This window comes from Argopecten irradians, chromosome 16 (genome assembly GCF_041381155.1).
Source record: "Argopecten irradians isolate NY chromosome 16, Ai_NY, whole genome shotgun sequence".
NCBI lineage: Eukaryota > Metazoa > Mollusca > Bivalvia > Pectinida > Pectinidae > Argopecten > Argopecten irradians.
The window spans coordinates 28,525,537-28,547,301 of NC_091149.1; the positions used below are offsets into that span (position 1 = coordinate 28,525,537).

Here is a 21,765-nt window from a genome sequence, read left to right on the forward strand (position 1 = left end):
TGTTGAAATTTGCTGTTGTGTTGCAGGTACTCATTCTAGGCCCCCAGAGTCCAATGAAGTACCAATATCATCTGTTGGAGTGAAACAAAGGCTGAATAAAACAAACAAGGATACAGGTTCAATCATGTTTAATTAACAATAATAAATATTGTAAACATATAGATTAGTTGATGACAGGTAAACAGATTCTACACATAACAAAACCCTCCCTTTCCATTTCCAGTGTGAATTTTTCCTACACCTCCTTATCTAACTATGTACAGTAACAACAAAATGGACTCGATATGTAGGAAACCAATTAAATCAAGAAAAAAAAACATGTTAAATTGTATAGGAGTTTTAGCGTTTTAAAATTCCTGCACATTATGAAGTAGGGGTAGAATTTCCTTTCTTTGATAGAAAATATCTAGATGGTCCTGATTCCTTAATATAAACTGTTTTATTGCACATTTAGATAAAAATACTACTGTAACAGAGACCTTCAAACATAATTATCTCCCCTTATACGTTAGATATACAATGTATATATACTTGTAGGTTGTCATGGAGACTCTAGTATCACAACTCTTGGTTGTCATGGAGTCTTTAATATCACAACTCCTGGTTGTCACGGAGACTCTAGAATGATAATTTATAGTTGTCATTGACGCACTCGTATCACAACCCTAAGTTGTCATGGAGATTTGAGTATTAAATAGTGTGACTTTCTATGTAAGACAAAACGAGTATTTTGATTAACAGAAACACATACTTTTGATTGATATTAAAATTTCAAGAGTGAAACATAAATTAAGTTACAATATGTACATATTAAAACTTATATACAATAAACACATACGTAAAATAACCAGTTATACCCATTAATACAGGCAATAGTTATATATAACACTAGACGCTTGGCACTATTATTGTCAGGTAAGGCTCATTTATAGTCTGTCCAACACGGCTGGCATTCATAGGAACAAGAATGCATACAAAGTTTACAAACTTTGTTGAGTGTTCAGTTTCCAAGCTTAATATCACACGATCCTCATCAGTAATATCGGTCCAGATGTAGGGGCCTTGACCAGCTAGTAACATCGGTCCAGATGTAGGGGCCTTGACCAGCTAGTAACATCGGTCCAGATGTAGGGGCCTTGACCAGCTGTTGGGTTTTCTCTCAGAGTTATAGACCGTAAAAGACTTGTTTAAAGTTCACAACAGTGTAATGTTCGAGGGTGTTTTTTATGGGCCAGAAATGGTATATTCCGTGATAATGTATGATGTCCTGTATACTTTACAAAAGGAAATTCATACACAAAAGAGCACCATCACTGAGAATTATAACATCACTGAGAATTATAAAATCACTGAGAATATACCGGTAATATAGTATTATCACCAATAAGCACCATCATTGTTTCCATGATAGAAACTTCCAGTATAGCTGCAGCACACAAGCTGAACTTCCATGAAAGGTTCCCAATGATTATCCGTGTCTAATACTGCACTAAGTCCGGACATTACCTAGTCGGACACTGCACTAAGTCCGGACATTACCTAGTCGGACAGGTCCTCTGCTCTGTACCAGCCCCTGCTTGACCTGGCAGACGTGACATGGTCTGCACATAGACCGGTTCCATGTCACGTCACTGTTCTGTATTGAATACAAGCTCCATCTTGTGCCTGTGACCTTTTGTTTCGGTGATAACCTCCATAGAGGTTTCGAAATGTTTCATCACAACCATGTTTACAGAAACAGCTGTTTCCATGGTAATCATCGCTTTGGACCACCACGCTACCGGATAGTTTTGGTACACATAGGATGTTTCATTAAGAAATTATCCAGCTGTTTCATTTTGCTCCAAATTCCATAAGAATCAACAATCATCCCTGTCCGTTCAACTTGCTGGTAGATAGGTAACTCATGACAACGACCAAGGTGAGGGTCAGCAGGTGCAGACTGGGGTGAAGGTCACTAGCTCCACTGAAGTATGACGACAGTCTGATGGCGGTGGTCGTGTTGACAGGCACAGCGACGTTACAGTAAGGCTTGTCACAGCATGACACACATTTCTGTCAAGTTAACATGATAAAATTAGTCAAATAGTTCTAATGGTCAAAAAGAAATATATAGTAAGATAATGTACCCAGGGTAATTCATTAAAGGTGGTGAAAGGATCCGTAATCAAATTTATTATTTGTTCTCAATTGTTTATAATCATTTTTTGTGTGATATTTTCTCTACTTGTCACAAACATTAAAAATGAGATTTTAATGTTTTTGATCAGAAATTATTAATGCATTTGAAAGTCTTCGCGGTGAAAACATTCAAATCTGACCCAACGGACGTAAAGTTATATGAGTCACGTGACATACCCTCACTCCAGATAAATGAAGGCATTCAAACAAGCAGAAGTAATATTGACAGCTGTTATATGCTTTCGAAACCGGTGTGCATCTAATCAGACTTTGAAATAACTTTGGCCTAAAATCCATGTATTCAAACGCATAATCGTTTAATTATTAGTCCAATAAAACAACGTACATCAACTTATCAACTTATATAACAAAGTAATTTCCTAGAATTGGTGGAAGTTTATGTTACCAGTTATAAAATGTTAGAACTACTTACCATGTGTTCTGTGTGGGGTATGACCTTGCAGCCGACGGAGTCAAGGTCACACTCGGAGGGAGGGGCGCACTGTTTGATGACGGACACACTCTCCCCCGTGGTTCTATGTAGGATGTGGGTAGTCTTACACACTGTGTTGTCTGGAGATAAAATAAACATGGTTGATATGAGAGTATATTGAGTATTTAACTGTATTTATTGACGGACATCGCCTGTCGTTGAAGAAAGGATCGAGAGTATAATTTGAAATATTGTGACCATTCATTACATTGTGATCTTCTCAATAAATCATTAGTCCACAACCACTGAACTTCCTGCCTGATATCACACTTCTTTACACAAAAGTCATTTTGTATATTAAAGATTTTTTTTGCAATTAATCCAATAAAAGTATACGTTGATATTTAGAATCTTTTGATAGGTAATATCGACACGACGTAATGATAAAAAATGTCTAGTCGTGCTATTCAGTAAACTGAAAAATGTTGTCATCAAGGTCAGAAAGACCATGTTGATTATAATATCGTAAAACTTTAAACTGTACATTTATCTTCAAATGAATACGCAGGTTCAACTGCGACAAATATGATTGGTTAAGTTGTGTGACGTCATGTGTAACTTTTCTCCTGTGGTATGTAGTAATTACACAAATCGGTAACCCATGTGCTACATTTTTACGCTTTCTCTGAAGAAATGTTTTATTCCAATAAATAGTACAAGACATTGATGACTTATATGTTATCTTAGGACCTAGATAGAGGTTTATGTAACTTCTAGTTACATGTACTTACTGAGTGGGCATTTCACATCCGGGGCCCAGTCGTTGCACGCGTCGTTGTTCTTTTTTATTGGACAAGTCCAGCATGTGATATCTGGAAGAAAATGACATGGTAAAAATGTTTCATATATGTGTTTTTTTATGTCATAAAAAATGATGACACAATTATAACCAATATTTGATTTGTTGTTTAAATACAGTAAGAAGTGTATTATTGATCCGAGTTTAGATGGGTTTTTTTCTTTATGAAAACAGATGTCTATTACAAATTACAAGTGAATATATGCAGGGAGGGTCAAAACTGTCCAACGTTTACAGGAAGACGTCATTGTAACATTGAAACCAAACAGACGGTATAGCAAAAACTATAAATGTTTGTGAAAGATCCCCATTAAACCAATATTGGCGCCGTTGAGCACACTTTTCACGGTGACGGCCATGATGATATGTATGTGCAGACGGGTACGTTTCTTATCAGGAAACACAAGACTTACCACTAGTTGGGTGTTCGTCTGCCGTGATGACGAGGTTGGCGGCACAGATCTCTATCAGGACGACGAGAAGGAAGGAGTGACCGGTTAGAGACATGGTGACGTAGCAAGGGTCAGTCTATAAATCGGTACGTAGCAAGGGTCAGTCTAAATAGTGACGTCGATAGGGTCTGCCTGGAAGTAGAGGTACAATACCAGGTGATAAAAACAACATAATTTTCAGTCTTAGTCAAGTGGTTATGTTCTGAAATGAAATTTTCAACTTTATATCCTCACTCGATATTACAGGGGTTACTATCACTGTAGTTATATCCACCCCCTGGAATATCATATCAAAACAGAATGCAGTTCTGGAGAAACGAATCTGATCAATCACTGGCCACAGCCTAACTTGGTGAAATTACAGAGACTGGGTAATCAAGTCATCAGATTAAACTACCTGTCTTATCTGTGGTCGCACACAGTGCCTTCAGTTTTGCTATGACATATTACAGTGGTGGATATCATCAAAGTGATCGATAGTAACCCATGGAACACCAAGGTTGTCATATACCTACATCGAGTCGTTCAAAAGCGCCTGTTTGTTAAATCTTAAATCTCTGTCCGTCGTTCTATCTCTTCATTAACCTCTGTGGTAATTTAAACTTTAATGCTTTATCCTCGTACAAAACAAACCAACACTGTTCTCACTCTACCACGATCATACAGTACATTAAATAATTCTATTTCTTATTTTACTAACAGCCGCTGGAATGACCTTTCTATCAGATGAAATGACCTTTCTATCAGATGAAATAACCTTTCCTTTAACAGCCAATTATAATTTGTAGATATTTGCCGACAAGTGTAGACTATATGCAATAAACACCAATACAATCATATAATTAATTTCTAGACCCCTCTGAAGATATAGAATTACCTATAGACGCGCTATAACTTAGAATTGTTGATAATGTATATATTGAGTATTTACTCGACTGTTCATTGTAAAGATAAAACGGTAAATAGGAGACGTAATGTTTTATTGGATTTTTATCTCTAGATTTCAAACGTTTCTACTGAATGGTGGATTTCAGAGTTCGTTAAGAAGTCAAAATGATGATTAAAAACATTATAGGATGTTCAGACACTTAGACTAGAAATATCAATATCTTGTTTGTTCTCGTTAACTTTGACGGGATCGTTTTAAAGTTGTGATGTTCGCGATTTAGTTTACTTGGAAAATTAGCTTCAATGGTTAGAAATTATATGTATGCATATCTACATGCAGTCGATAAGATCAGTGTACCGTATAAGATTTGACACGGTTCAACGTTAAAATTTCTCTCCTGATATGTATATGATATATATCGATATTGGTGTGAGCCCGGGCCTAAAAACTTAATGTGCTCTATTTCAGTTTTAACAGTAGGTCTAATTACTTTTTCGTGTGCGTGTATACAAGGTGTATATTGTGGTATTACCACGCATCAGAACCGAGACATTCGTTTATTTTTATATCAAACTTTGCATGTGGTCGTATTCTGATCAGGACTAAATGAATGTTTTCTTATAGAAAATACTCCAATACATGCAATGAATACATATAAGGGGAAATCACTCATCCAAAAGTCCGGACGAAATCATAATGTACCGTTCAGTATATATGATAAACTGTACCCAGTCTCTACATGTTACGGCCTTCTGTATCGATGTAGTCACGTCATTGTTTTACCTTGTTTTACCTATGTCCTGTTTTACCTTGTTTTACCTATGTCCTGTTTTACCTTGTTTTACCTATGTCCTGTTTTACCTTGTTTTACCTATGTCCTGTTTCACTTGCTGTGTTTTCTGTTATTTTACAACTCTTTGTCGCAGAAATAGCGCTACAGGGCAAATGTTTGTGTCTGAGTAAGCGATAGTAAATTTTGTGTGTGAAAACGACATCAGTTTCTCTAAAAATGACGTTATAATCTCGTGAATGACGTTACATTGATACCTACTCGTCAGAGCAGTTTACTCTGTATCTGCGAATACTGTCAACAGAATACGGTTAATGATAGACTCTCCGTTCTATCAAATCATTACACTGCTGTATTAGCCAATCAAGGGTTACGTCACAAACAGCGACGTCATTTTTATCATTGTGAGCTGACAACACACAATACTTTAAACCAGTCAGAATGCTCTTTAGAAGAAACATTGGGTTATAAATAAATAAGCGTTATTTTTTGCATAATTATAGAGAAATATTTCAGTAGTTCTTTAGAGCATTTATTAAATTACCAAATGGAACCATTTCCATTATTGGTGCAAGTTCACTCCTGGGTACATTATACAACACAGCTGTCTCACACATGAAAGAATTTACAAGAATATACATTCTAGTTAAAAATAAGAAGAAAAAAAAAAAGATTGTCATTATAACTATGAGGGTACCGAAGCGAAATAAAACCAATTGATATTGTATCCAATTAACGTGAAAAGTTTAAATCGTTTGTAATATGAATTACGCTCGTTACAATAAATGGCGGTCGTCATTTCGTTACAATGCCGTGTCAGGTTTTTACCCGGATAAAAGGAATCGGCCATGCGATCATTCCTGTGTCGTATCAAATTCGGATTTATTTGTTACGGCAATTTAACTTTCGTGAACTATCCTCATTAATGTTACAAATTAAACCTCTGGGAGATAAAACTACATTAATGATCAACAAAAATAGCATTCCTGTTTAGAGACACTCGGTGGGTCCTCACTAACATGCGGAGACATTTATTGTCTCATTCTGTGGGAAAATGGATGTGAACGCGCGTTTTTTATTTTTTATTTTAAAATGATATTAGAGCATATTTTTTGTCTGTTGCATGCGTAAACTTGGTAACGAATTGAATCATCCGTGTTCCAAATGATTTTACTCGATACTTCAGACTTAAAAACTAGTATTTTACTAGTCCCTTTACAAAATACTTTGTGTAGAGAAACATTTTTTACAACATTCGGCAAATGCAACAAAGAAGGAGGAAAAATTATATAACTTTTAAATCTCTTGATATTTCTTTATTCATAAGCTATGAAAAATTAATAAAATTTGATCTCGTGTAGTAGTTCTCATTTACTGATATAATTTTCTGTCTAGGGTCAAGGCAAGATAGTTATGATCACAACACGAAATATAATGTAAAATTGTATCTGTAATATCTCAACTTTTAACATGATGATACACTGGTTCTCTGATATGCTTTAAAATCCATTGTTATTTCATTAATAATTGATAAACTGATAACTCTTGCTTTTATGAGTTACGCATAATAGAACTAAAATCAGTAAATCGTATTTTTGCAAAAACTTATCAAATACAGTCAAATATATGTTATGATCACAAAAGAGTCAAAGACAAATAAAAATTACATTTTATACATGTATACTGCAGATATCTTCAATATTTATTTATAACATACAACTTACTAAAATCGATAAATTTCCGATAAACTAATCTAATTTATTTATAATTGGCGACACTCCATTTTCTGTATAAACTTATAATATACTATTGGTTTGACAATTAATAAATGCGGTCCCTAAAATATTGAAAGTCTTAAGTCAAAAACAGGCTGAAGTTAACAAATGAAGGTACAATAATGATTGGTACGAAATTTATTTTTTGAATGGATAAGGGAAACAAAATGAAGTCGGATATTGTTTCATTCTCAGCTTAACAACCCCATGGTGATGTGTAAAGAAACTTAAGTCTGTAGAATATCTATAATGCTGTATAATGATACCAGAAATATATATACATTAATTCACAATTGATCACCATTAAGCTTCTCGTTACATAAAATAATTTAACGGTAAAAATAATACCATAGAAAATCACGCAATTTTGGCAGATGAACTACCACAACGATGTATATTCGGGAAACTGGTTTCAATTTTCTAAAACATCAGTACGTGTATTGCATGTACAAGCACATGTGTATATATACGTACATTTGTACTTGTACTGACAAACAAAAATGCTTCATTTACATGTATTACAAAATCATTTGAATTTATAATTAATACGAGACGCACCTTTTTGAAAAGATTATTTACAAATTTTCTCCAATGAATTTCGACACGCAACAGCGCATTTTGCAGGTTCAATACCAAACTGCAGTTTTGTTTATCACCAAGAGCATTTTTTTTTAACTTCATGGTGTAGATAACATCTACCAAAAGATTCAAAATAGTAATAACTGGCTGCAAATTAGTAGATAAAATATAATGAAAAATATCTTACCTAGTTTATTTCTTAAAATGTATGCGATCAGTGTAAAGGTATGTAGTGGAATGATATTCCTTCGTCAACGGGTAGAATCAAAGTGTCCACTGTTACGTTTGATACAGCGAGACTACACAAGAAATACTCAAATAAGCTCGGCAATTTGAGTCCTCACACTTATACACACAGAGTATGATTGAGTAGGCTCTGTGTAGTCGCCGAAATCTGAGAAATGAAATTAAGGTTTCAATGTTAAGTAAACGTCGCTCTAATTACTCGGAGGGGGGCGTGGCCAGAGCACAATAAATCATTATTTGTCAATAATTGAAAGGTTAGAGCGATAAATACGTCAACAATGGCTGTGGACGGCAAAACAACACGGGGTCTCTTGTTAGGGTTCTCTAGGTAAACATCGTACAGGTGGGCAGTCGACTGATTGGCATTCTATGCTAATTAGCAGGTAGTAGGCTATTACGGCGATTTAGATGGACTCAATCTACGGGGACAATGTGCTCTGGACGTTTGTTTTAGGACTCGCTATTAGGTTTGATAATAATAAAAAAATGAGAGAAACAACAAACTGTCTGTCTGTGTCGAGGACCTTCTGACATCATGTGTACAGGTATGTCAATTCATGTTTATACGGCGTTTTATTTGACACCGCCGACTGTTTGAATTTTAATGGAGGACCTATTTATCTTTAAATGATTTGTTCGCCAATATTGACTTTTGATTTTGTATATAGGTAATATTTTATTTCAATGATCCTTTTTTTTTAAATTTAAATTTAGTAAGTTTTTTTCTTCAATGTTGACTTTTTGTATTTTTATATAGCTCCATAGTATCTGTTAAGGCAATCCTCATTATTTTTTTAATAAAAGTTGAATAAAGTGAGGGTGACCAACATGATCACTTAACACTAAACAAACAGCTTCTTAAGTCTGATGGATAAAGTAACAGCGGTGGTGGCAGTAAAAAGAATTTAATTAAAAAAATATATAGGATAAATTTGTATATTAAATCAAGACCCACGTATAAATCAATCACTTGGACAGCTGATTTAAAAGGCGGTGCATTTCACGTATTTTACAGTGAACGTTGTAACAATTGGGTTTCGATTTCAGTTAAAATTTGCTTTCTTAAAAAACCGTGTTAAGGTCAGGTGTAATATATCGACAAATCTCGTGCAAATCCCACGTAATTTACACATGACACGTGACAAAAACAGTACTAAAGTACCATGCACCTGTTGGTTTCTATAATAGTCGGAATTTAAAGTACCAAAAATATTGACACTATAAATGAATGGCTTGACACTAAATAACATCTATATTTATACCGTTCTGACATTCCAAGTGTGTTTAAATGTCTCTGACACCTATATGTACAAACATGGAAATAGTGGGGGTTTAATGTGTTTTAAGGAAAACAGATCCTTGTAACAGATCATGTTTGAATGTATACGATATCTTGACAAATTGACGCCCTTTTCTGTTCCAGGTTTATTGGTTTTATTAGTTACATGTCCCTATTCGCAGCCAAGGTCATGTAAGGACGTGCCAAACTTGCTGGTGGAGCAAACCTGGAGTAACCTGAGAAAAACACCGACCAGAGGTCAAGACCTTGCAACTGCTTCATATGGAATTCGAACTCGCATCCCAGAGGTGGAGGGCTTGTGATTTTACTGGTTGTTCCATGCTTTACACAAATAATGATTGAGAACGATCCTCAGAGCTATGTAAGGTAAAATTAAGATGTATTTTATATGGTAATTATATTTTCCCTGCTACGATTTGGCAGAAAAAATCTTTTGGTTTCTTTTATAGATGTAATCACTTCGAAAACAACTTGAATGAGGAGACTTATATTCTACTATTTATTCAAGATGGACCGCTGGATCACGAAATCAAAACCTGCTCAGGTACATTGAACAGCATTTGTTTGGTTAATTATTTTTTTTCGAGTACTCGGCCTGCTCTGACACAAGAACAAGAACAGTAATTACAATGTAGGTCCTATACCTTGGGTCCGGCGATTGATAAAAGGGGTCAAACGATAAACATATTAAATAATAGTAAGGATACGAGAACAATGACATTTCACTTATTGTTACAAATTAATAACACGCGGAACAGCCATACGGAGTTACTGACAGTACTTTTATGTAAACATTCGGAATTGTTTGGGTTTTTGTCTATCCCCGTTCCGGAACACCAGGAACCGTTCCGCTTATTAGACAAACCGTTATCTTGAAGTCGTCTATACAAGTTCACTTTCTATGTTAAAATAATTAAATCCGCGAGTCTTTTCTACCTGTAGATAAGCACGGTGATTAAATTATCTATAAAATTGACATGTGACTGGTTTTGTATATGCCGAGTACACATTCCGTTCCGCAGTCGAGGTTTTCATTATAAAAATGCATGGACGTCAGTTAGTGAAAAATGTCGTAAAATGTATTTAACAGTATCAGGGAAAACATTCCTGGACGTTTCACACGAATACCAATATCACAAGGAACGGACATACATAGTATCTTTAGCCTTACATACAAGGTAACCCTCTATTATATTGTGTTTGTATTCAAAGTCATGAACGCGGGACTCCGTAAAATAAAATCCGATGGGAATAAAACGACTAAAAAGTAACATTCATGGCTGTGTATACAGTATATAAAGTAGTAGACTCGCCTTTAGTCGACCTTGACCTCGACCAGGTGTGGGATATGAGTCACAATCATCGATTGGAATCGCTCCACTTTTGTCTCAAACATTGGTATTATCTTTGGTAAATGGGAATGACATCATTTAACGATTTTTATCTATCAATGTCAGTGCGCGTCCTTAACCCAGTCCGGATTATAATGCCATTCTCTAGGCCTGTTTTAATAAAAAGACGACACAGTGGCTAGTATAATTCGTCCTTGCTGTTCATTCTCTAAGGCCTTAACCCACATTTTCCTCAATAAACTGTGCTCCTGAATTGAATGTTGCTGAAAGATTCCAGCATCCCAGGTTCATTGGTATGCGCACTTCTAATACCTCTAAATCGTTTTATGCTCCATTTCCATGAAATCGATCAAAGTATTGAATGCAATATCAGTTCCTAAGCGCACCGATATTTTTTTTATGTTGATCAACAGTTATCAATGAAATTATTAATTAAAATTACAGAAAATACGCGTAAAAAAATATTGACACTATAAATGAATGGCTTGGATACTTCATTAATATCACGTAGTTGAAATAACAAATACTAAATAACATCTATATTTATACCGTTCTGACATTCCAAGTGTGTTTAAATGTCTCTGACACCTATATGTACAAACATGGAAATAGTGGGGGATTAATGTGTTTTAAGGAAAACAGATCCTTGTAACAGATCATGTTTGAATGTATACGATATCTTGACAAATTGACGCCCTTTCTGTTCCAGGTTTATTGGTTTTATTAGTTACATGTCCCATTCGCAGCCAAGGTCATGTAAGGACGTGCCAAACTTGCTGGTGGAGCAAACCTGGAGTAACCTGAGAAAAACACCGACCAGAGGTCAAGACCTTGCAACTGCTTCATATGGAATTCGAACTCGCATCCCAGAGGTGGAGGGCTTGTGATTTTACTGGTTGTTCCATGCTTTACACAAATAATGATTGAGAACGATCCTCAGAGCTATGTAAGGTAAAATTAAGATGTATTTTATATGGTAATTATATTTTCCCTGCTACGATTTGGCAGAAATAATCTTTTGGTTTCTTTTATAGATGTAATCACTTCGAAAACAACTTGAATGAGGAGACTTATATTCTACTATTTATTCAAGATGGACCGCTGGATCACGAAATCAAAACCTGCTCAGGTACATTGAACAGCATTTGTTGGTTAATTATTTTTTTCGAGTACTCGGCCTGCTCTGACACAAGAACAAGAACAGTAATTACAATGTAGGTCCTATACCTTGGGTCCGGCGATTGATAAAAGGGGTCAAACGATAAACATATTAAATAATAGTAAGGATACGAGAACAATGACATTTCACTTATTGTTATAAATTAATAACACGCGGAACAGCCATACGGAGTTACTGACAGTACTTTTATGTAAACATTCTGAATTGTTTGGGTTTTTGTCTATCCCCGTTCCGGAACACCAGGAACCGTTCCGCTTATTAGACAAACCGTTATCTTGAAGTCGTCTATACAAGTTCACTTTCTATGTTAAAATAATTAAATCCGCGAGTCTTTTCTATCTGTAGATAAGCAAGGTGATTAAATTATCTATAAAATTGACATGTGACTGGTTTTGTATATGCCGAGTACACATTCCGTTCCGCAGTCGAGGTTTTCATTATAAAAATGCATGGACGTCAGTTAGTGAAAAATGTCGTAAAATGTATTTAACAGTATCAGGGAAAACATTCCTGGACGTTTCACACGAATACCAATATCACAAGGAACGGACATACATAGTATCTTTAGCCTTACATACAAGGTAACCCTCTATTATATTGTGTTGTATTCAAAGTCATGAACGCGGGACTCCGTAAAATAAAATCCGATGGGAATAAAACGACTAAAAAGTAACATTCATGGCTGTGTATACAGTATATAAAGTAGTAGACTCGCCTTTAGTCGACCTTGACCTCGACCAGGTGTGGGATATGAGTCACAATCATCGATTGGAATCGCTCCACTTTTGTCACAAAAATTGGTATTATCTTTGGTAAATGGGAATGACATCATTTAACGATTTTTATCTATCAATGTCAGTGCGCGTCCTTAACCCAGTCCGGATTATAATGCCATTCTCTAGGCCTGTTATAAAAAGACGACACAGTGGCTAGTATAATTCGTCCTTGCTGTTCATTCTCTAAGGCCTTAACCCACATTTTCCTCAATAAACTGTGCTCCTGAATTGAATGTTGCTGAAAGATTCCAGCATCCCAGGTTCATTGGTATGCGCACTTCTTATTCCTCTAAATCGTTTATGCTCCATTTCCATGAAATCGATCAAAGTATTGAATGCAATATCTGTTCCTAAGCGCACCAATATTTTTTATGTTGATCAACAGTTATCAATGAAATTATTAAAGATGCATACAGACGAAGGAGCTACCGGGTAAAATACATTTTGATCTGTCAGTCCGTCAGTGAAACGATGGAAAGTAATTCTGATGAGCAGATAGACACTTCATTAATATCACGTAGTTGAAATCAACAAATGTCATCACTTTAAAATCACATTTCCTGTTAACGTATGTAATACATTTTTATATTATATTTATTAACGTCACAAAAGGTAGCATACACCCTAAACATACAAAAGGTAGCATACACCCTTAACATACAAAAGGTAGCATACACCCTTAACATACAAAAGGTAGCATACACCCTTAACATACAAAAGGTAGCATACACCCTTAACATACAAAAGGTAGCATACACCATTAACATACAAAAGGTAGCATACACCCTTAACATACAAAAGGTAGCATACACCCTTAACATACAAAAGGTAGCATACACCCTTAACATACAAAAGGTAGCATACGCCCTAAACAGCACAAGCTAGAGTCCATTGTCCGCCATGTTTAGATAACGCATCACTGGCATGTCTATTCATTTAATTCCATTAGCAGAAAAAATCTAATTCATCATTTCAGTTCAAGTCTGCTTATTCATCTCAAAAATAACAAAAAAAGTTTTTAAAACGACTGACGTGACAAGATAATTGACAATAATTCGTTTGTAAACAAATTGACATACTGAAAAATTCAGGTAATGATTTTATCACACTGACAAAATCATTTCACTCGGAAACGTGTGATTGACAGTTTTTGTTGAATGACGAACGACACAGAGAAAGGCGGTGAAAGGTCTCCGCCTTGCTGTCACCCCCTAATGGGGGAATAAAATTGATGAAACATTAATGCGTATATATACTTAACTCACATTATTAAAACAAAAGACTGTTAATATATTTAACATTAAGGTTAAATGTTTTAACAAATATAATAATATGTACAAGTATTTTCACGAATACTTATCTTCAAGTGTTTTAACATCAAATGTATATGCCGATTCTAAAAAATCTCGAAAAACCTATTGATTAAACATTGAAATGTATTGTCACGTTGTGTGCCTTCCTGTTACATATTTGTACTTGCCTGTCTGAGAGAGAAATGACACATGAAAATCTGACCTAATTGTTAGTTGCAGAAACGATGAACATCAGTTGTTATTCTCGGCATGTCGACCGAAAAAAATGAAAAGAAGTAAAACGATACGATGTGGTATTATACCAAAACGACAAAGATATGGCGATCCAGTTCCTTCTTATCACGACAATGTGGTAATACCATTTGAAATATTATACCTTTGTATATAATTTTCTCATACGTTATTCACTGCGACGTTCGCAATTACAGTAATATTTTCATCAAAATCCACGGGGAGTTGACGTTGGCTGAGAACGGAGACGGAAAACAAAAACCTATTTTGTTCTAAAACCGAATACTATTGAAATTGGGCCAAATAATCTTGTTTGTGAACGAAATAGCATTAAGTGCGAAGACAATGACATACGTGTAGAACAGAGATAATTCAACGAAAAGTTACACGCAACAGTATTGCGCTAAAATGCAATATTTACTGCATTCACGTGCAATAATTTTGCGTTCGCACGCATTATACTTTGTGTCATTATCGCCAAGAAGCGACCAAATCTGTAGAGTTCAGAACTTACATTCCACAACCGGGCCGATAAGGACAGATAGGGTGTATTCCATTCTGATGATTTATCAGATTTCTCCCCTTCGTTTTAGGCTCCGTCAGTACCGTCAATACTGACGGAGTAAAACGAAGGGAAGTAATGATTATAGATTGGAATGGCATTCTTTTCTATACGTCACATCATTTAACATCATATTTTCGAGGAGACAATTATAAGAACTTTTCTTTCTAATTTTTATATTTTTCATACCAATGGTTATGTCTCTGGGCAAACATCATGATAGCAATAACACTTTACATTTGTTATTTGAACAGTGATGTTTACCTCTAAATATCTAGAACCGATAAATAATGCGATACGTTTACCGTAAGAAACAATTAAACTGTTAAAACTAATCTAAGCTCTATACAGATTACATGTGTAAGTTGGATCGCGCACCTGTCAGCCGATTTAATATCTAAGTAGGAAATCAGCGATATCGATTTCGAAAGACAAGTAAGATCTCTACCATTCAGACATATCGCTGACATATAAATACGGTCACATGTCAGAATATAGGGCCTTTATGTGGAGATATATTGTGTTCAATTAAACTTCTGTCAATCAAACATAAACCCAGTACTTCCAAACTGCAAGCCGTCTTTGTGTGCTGGATGAGGAAAGATGTTATACTGTCGGACGATTATGCGTATTTACTTGTTCAGTTTTATTGAGAAGTTTTTTTAATTTCCATATCCCATACGTTTTGGTGTACTTAATAGTCTTGAAAACGTCGTCCTATCATAATTGCTATACTCTTACGGATTTTGTACAGACTATACGCGATAGTCATCGACTACATATGACTTATGCTAGTCTTATCATAATTTTACACTTTTAAGCTACAGAGTGTAACTATAGTTCTCGTGTTTAGAAATCTGTGTCTCGATTTACAGGATAAATACAATCTTACACTGGTATACAATGCTTTGATTAAAATATAAGAAGATGCTCAACAGCTGACGAATGTTATTTTTTCTCTATCAAAAACAGGAGCAGGCCAATTAGTATTTTTCTTCAGATATCAAAAATACTTAATGTCGTCCCGAAAAAAATCCCATGGCACTATATCCTACATTTATGCTCTGTCGGCGGTGGAGCATCTTGAACATGACCAGACAAGGCCATTTTATATTTGTTATGTTAATTTGTAAATGTACCATATTTTTCGAATTACATGTTTTATACCATTACTCATCTGATTTGTTGTGCAATACTGATATAATCGTAAATCGTTTGTAAATATAGAAAACTAATGTCTGCTACTTGACTGAAAATTTGAAAATCTTCACTACATCGTCTCGTGATGGAATGAAATCATGACGACTTGTGTTGGCGAATCAGAAGCGACGTTTGAAACAGCGACGTTATTTCCTACGTCAATGTAAAGAGTTGTTAAAGCAAGGTTGAATTATTTGTCATTATATACTGCAATTTTGCACATATACTGGAATTGTATTAATACACAATGTTACATATATAAAAACTACTCACCAGAGTAAACACCAGCTATACTTTATCAGAATATCAGTTCAGGCTCTAGAATTGTACATATTACACATACATCCATCAACATTAAGTTTGGATTCCAAATAGTAAACGATAACACTCCACACGAGATGCACATTTACAAGTGCACCACCACGTTAATGCACGTGCATCTACACTGGACGTGCGCGGTAGATGTGTGTAAATCGACGATATTTGAGATGGAGGGTAGCTGTGTTATGTTTTTTATGACTGACTGATGACTCATGGCTGATCGATTAATGAGGAATAGTTCATCCATAGGAACGAGTCCAGGAAACACAGAAAGGAATCCACGAATCTCGTCACGTCAAGAAAAACACGTGCATTATTAACGAGTAAAAAATATAAACAATGTAATTTAACTCTTACTCTGTTCATGCTAAATTAATAAATTGCATAATTAATGGCTTCATTTCACACAACTGGGAGAATCGTGGTTTCTTTCTGCGGAAACATATGGAACATACTGCAATAACAAGCCTTATATAACAGATGTTGTTTAACTATAAAACTCGGAAACATACCGTGTAACGGTATTTGTCTGTTTTCCCAGGCGATTGCCAAATGGTGCAGTTAATTAAAATGCACATTATGCACGTGTACATCCACTTTCAGTGAAATTCGTTAGTCTGCACATCCGATCGGGACGTACCGACCTAACAGTTATTCTGTAAACTGAACAATCTCCGATGTTTAAGTATTGTTAACTTCGTCCCGTTTTATTAAATCTAGACTACCGTGGACAGAATAACCAGGCTTTTTTAAGAGTAATTGCAAGACATGGAACTGATGAGGATTAAAACACGCGAATATATATATATATATAAAACGGAAATAGGAAAAGGAACGAAAAGAAAAAAACTAATATAGCTACTGAAGCTGTCAAAACTTTGATTAACTGTACAGACAGACCAGTTATGCATACCAGTAACTATAGTTGATTTCACGGATCATTGAGCGATGATTTCACGCTCCAGCACAGACAGATGTTGAGCAATGACATCCCTGGTTTAGCAGATGATACCCGGCTTAACAGTTACAATAAAAACCGGGTTCTTTTTATAACTACATAAATACAAACCACTCCGTTGTGACTAATGCTTGTATCTCTTTCTTCGGAATATAGTTATGATTTTATAGGAAATTATCTGCTATTTGTTACGAGCACGCCGACTGTTTGTGAGATAGTTTATCGCCATTCACTCGGACAAGGGCTATGAATATGGAATAGGCCGTGCGAGCATCGGCATTGATGAATTCAATAGCAATGTCATAGAATGGATTAATATATTGTAAAAGGAGCGGGTCAGTGTGGTTAGTACAGAGTGTAAAATACGTATACGGTCTCTGTCACCCAGCTGACGGCGCATGCATCTTTGGCTCAGTCGGCGGAGTTCGATTCCTGGTCGGGGCACTCGACAGGAATCATATGCATGTGTATTTCCCCTGTTTTCCTCAGGATTTTAGAGCAACGTTATGGTTGTTTGAGAGGCATCCTCAATACTCAGTGGTTACTTTCATTGTCATTATATCCACGATATTACGACAGCGATAATAGTCCCTGAGATATCGATGATGTTTAAGGGGCTTGTACATTGTAGTAGGCTAGCGGATGGCAACACCACTAGTAATGTGAGTAAAGTGTGACTGTCCATTGGAAAGATCTCTAGTTGTCGTCATGGCAATGTTTCTGTACAACAAAAGACATACTGTAACCGTCCTTGTTTTAGAGGTATTCATATTTTCGCTCTCAAACGGGAACCTTCGTCACTTTCCGCAAAATGGTATTTTCTCGTTTACGGAAACTGCCGAGTTTTCCCGACTGTTATTTTTTGTGTCTCGTAAGTATAACAGTTGTTGCTCTTTACCTGTTCAAAATAATTTTTGCCCTTAAATTAGTTTGTGTCAAAATAACAACGTTTACAATATTCGAGTTATTTGTTATGTGCGTCACGTGACCAACAGACTCACCAGTTGGTGAAACTTACTTAACGTGACGCTACCCAATTTGGAACGCTACCCAAAATGAAACGCTTTTAAAATATGGGATACAGAATTTTCAGTTTACAATCTAAACTAACAATAACAGTCCTGAACAAATATTAAGGTGCTGACTAATAACTGTGACAATTTTAATGTCATTTTCTTCCCAGTTTCTTATTTTCTGTATTTAAAAATGAAAATAATGAAATTTTGAAAAACTCCGGGAAACGACGTCGTGCGACAACCCTAAAAACACCATATATCTTAAAATAAGAAAAATAAATGCTGAATGGAATATTTTTGAAAGACATGTGACTTGAATAAACTAAAAAAAATTGAACATTCTTCTAATGAATTCAAACATTTTTTTTATCATGCCTGGGCATTTATTAATCAAACTTTATTTAGGAGGTGTTCCATTTTGGGTACTCAAACCTGCTGAAACACAGGGCTGGACCGTGCATGATTCCAAGCTCTGTATTTATAAATATATGCATTGCTGACAAGTAAACAAATCATGAAATTAATAATAAAAACATCTATTTGTGGAATGTTAAGAAACAAATCTTGATTCGACAACAAGTAAGAAATTTTTTACAATTATCTTCAAAAAGTGGGTATATATCGGATACACACCCATCAACAGTCCCGTGCTAATACCTGTGTTATCCCTGGGGTGGGTATATATCGGATACACACCCATCAACAGTCCCGTGCTAATACCTGTGTTATCCCTGGGGTGGGTATATATCAGATACACGTCACTAACAGCCAATTATCTTGTTACTGGGAGGGAATGTTGACCAAGGACATCAATTTGTGGTCATTCAAACAATAACAAAACCATTTACACTACATTTGAGGTTTCCGCTTTGTTACAAGGTGGTCGAGTTTCTTATTGAATTTCCCGAGTCCTTGGAAGCCTTAAAATTGTGTTAAACGTTTTAGTAATGTGATGTCAAAAGCTTTGACTGACAACGACCGTGAAATCACCACATAAAAACATTACATTGTGGTTTGTAAATAAAAAAATAAACCCATTGTTTCAAGATTGATGAATTTCGCACTGAAAGTTGTCGTGGCATTCGCAAATTCGAATCCACGAAATCGAGTTACGGTAAACGTATTCTCTGAGTGATGTCAAAAGCTTTGACTACTTAATAACGATCTTTTGATTACCACTTAAGAACATTACATTATCATTTATTTATACATCAAAAGCTTTTTAAGCCTTGTTTTACGATTGACGAATTTCCCATAGATTACCTAGTTATCTGAAACCGTAAAATGCCGTTGAACGTTTTATCTATATGATGTCAAAAGCTTCCATTACTCTCTAACGATCGCGGAATTACCAGACACATCTATTTGGAGTCATTTTAAACGAGAATACACAAACTGGTTAGTGTTTGCTATACGGCTAGTGTAAACATCGTTAGCTATTACGATGGTCAGTGTAAGTGTAATATTAGGATATAGGGACACTTATACTAAACATTAGTCTCTAAACTGGACAAACAAATCCCTCTGGTCAAGCCGGTCAATTCGGTGTAGGTCCAATCAATATGACTTTTGTGTACCGTTCTATCTAAACATTAGGATTCTTGATTTAGTTCATAGTTATTTCGCGATAATTACCAGGCGATTTTATCAATAATTTTTAGTTTTGTTAACACAGGTTCTCGTTTGGCAATATGTCCTCTCCTTTGGGGATAAAACCAAAAGACCTCTGATTTGTAGTCGCCGGGATATTTCCGAGGTTTATTCATTGACCAAAAACACACACACAATTTACCTTTTCTTGTGGGTCCATAATTATATAAAATGTAACTAATTCTCAGATCCCTGTGGTTCTGCGTTTTGCTGAACGCTAAACTACATAAAATCATCATCGCTCATTGTTATTTAAAATACAAGTTTAATTAAGATGCATTTTTGGCAAATAATTGAAGAAAAAAGAATTAAAAAAAAATATAATCTGAATTAGGTCGACTCACCTGTTAACACCAAGACGTTCGTCCAAAACTCGCTTTACTGCCGTATGAACGGTTCCTCGGGGTTTTACTGAAGGAAATTGTCACTGTTTATATATACATATATCCATCTGGCGTCTCACACCTTTAAGGGTACTTAGTCTGATGGTGTAGCTACAAACGTCCGTCTTATGGTCAACGAGGAGGTCCCAACTCCCCGACACTACAGGTACTTGTTGACTCTATGTTTAATGTTGATGCTCCGCTCTGTCGGGCGTTTGTAGAAGTATTTACACATACAAACCGACTAATAGCACTTGACAGATTAAGTTGTGTGTTCAAATTGTTTGCCTTTTTAACGGAGTGTTTCCCGTACGGACACTAACAATGCATGTCTTTTAAAGGCAACGTAAAACACGACAGGTAGACAGAGTAAAAAAAATAATATCGCCAGGTACTAAATACAGGTGAGACGTCAGGTAAACTAATCAATACTGTGCAGGTCACGTTCGATTTCAATCTGTCTAATTTCCGAGGTGTTTTGATGAAATCACTTCTGACACAGGTATGTTGATAACCGTCCGTGTCCTGCGTGACTTTCTATACCACACACACACACACACGAATATATAAACAACTATAGATCGCACACGAGATGTCCGAGCACGTGATTTAGGACAGGTATTTCTGTGATACAGGTACAGGTATTGTGTGACCACTTAAAGACAGCTTTATGATAACTATCTTCGGACATAGCACGTGCCTTGGAGGCGCTATAAATAGACCTGATCGGAACTGTCTAACGGTTATTTACGATCCGCGGCAACACAGAACAGAGGTATAACTGCTGAAAGTGGACTACCGTACATCAGATTTTATAACTCTGGTTTTCAGATGTGATAATAAAATAAAATTTATTGGTGGCCCGTCAAAGACAGGTTTCCCAGACAAGAAAAAAGATAAGATTTAAATTCTAGTTAGTACACAATTAAATAAAGGTGTATGATTTGCTGTGGACCCGCGGGCATACTTTTTGACGTTAACAGGAACGTTAATAAACAGTTCTTAAATGAAGCAGTTCGACACACCTTAAGGCCTTGTGTGTGGTTATAAACCCGTCGTCACATCATCTACAAATAACGACTTAATTTATTAGAGCTAACCTCTGACACTCTATAGGAAGACTGCGCCGACAGATGATTTTAAGATTTAATTTTTAATTGCAATATGCATAAAAAAATTAGTACCACCACGTCAAATTAGTTTGTAAAAGCCGAACCATTTAATTCTGATTGAAGTTTTAATTTTGTTTCTCATTTTTAATAATTTCATATCCATTTAAACTTTCCATACCTGACTGCGGTATTTTAAAGAATGCGTTT

At 35.6% G+C, this 21,765-nt stretch overlaps 1 protein-coding gene across 4 annotated transcripts; it reads right to left on the reverse strand.

Moving 5' to 3' along the window:
• Positions 1-113: 113 nt before the first annotated feature.
• On the reverse strand, positions 114-20,983 carry LOC138311175 (ly6/PLAUR domain-containing protein 6-like). Of its 4 annotated transcripts, XR_011206541.1 has the most exons (6): positions 16,392-16,793; positions 3,887-4,057; positions 3,406-3,486; positions 2,615-2,754; positions 1,540-2,055; positions 114-1,506 (listed from the first exon to the last, which is right to left on the reverse strand). XR_011206541.1 is itself a non-coding variant. In XM_069252656.1 (5 exons), exons 2-5 carry the CDS (start codon positions 3,978-3,980, stop codon positions 1,867-1,869), a joined length of 504 nt encoding a protein of 167 aa, XP_069108757.1. In that variant the 5' UTR covers positions 3,981-4,057; positions 20,408-20,983; the 3' UTR covers positions 114-1,866. The 4 variants fall into 4 exon arrangements, 3 of the variants coding, with proteins under 3 accessions (XP_069108757.1, XP_069108756.1, XP_069108758.1); XM_069252656.1 differs by lacking the exon at positions 16,392-16,793 and adding an exon at positions 20,408-20,983 and having other exon boundaries at positions 114-2,055; XM_069252655.1 differs by having other exon boundaries at positions 114-2,055.
• Between the last annotated feature and the right edge of the window lie 782 nt (positions 20,984-21,765).

Excerpts from the sequence above, each read along its gene's own strand:
- LOC138311175 (XM_069252656.1), bottom strand. The coding sequence starts at position 3,980 with ATGTCTCTAACCGGTCACTCCTTCCTTCTCGTCGTCCTGATAGAGATC. Across the intron at positions 2,755-3,405 it reads GGATGTGAAATGCCCACTCA|ACAACACAGTGTGTAAGACT; the intron begins GTAAGTACATGT and ends TTTTATCTCCAG. Across the intron at positions 2,056-2,614 it reads TACCCCACACAGAACACATG|AAATGTGTGTCATGCTGTGA; the intron begins GTAAGTAGTTCT and ends TTAACTTGACAG.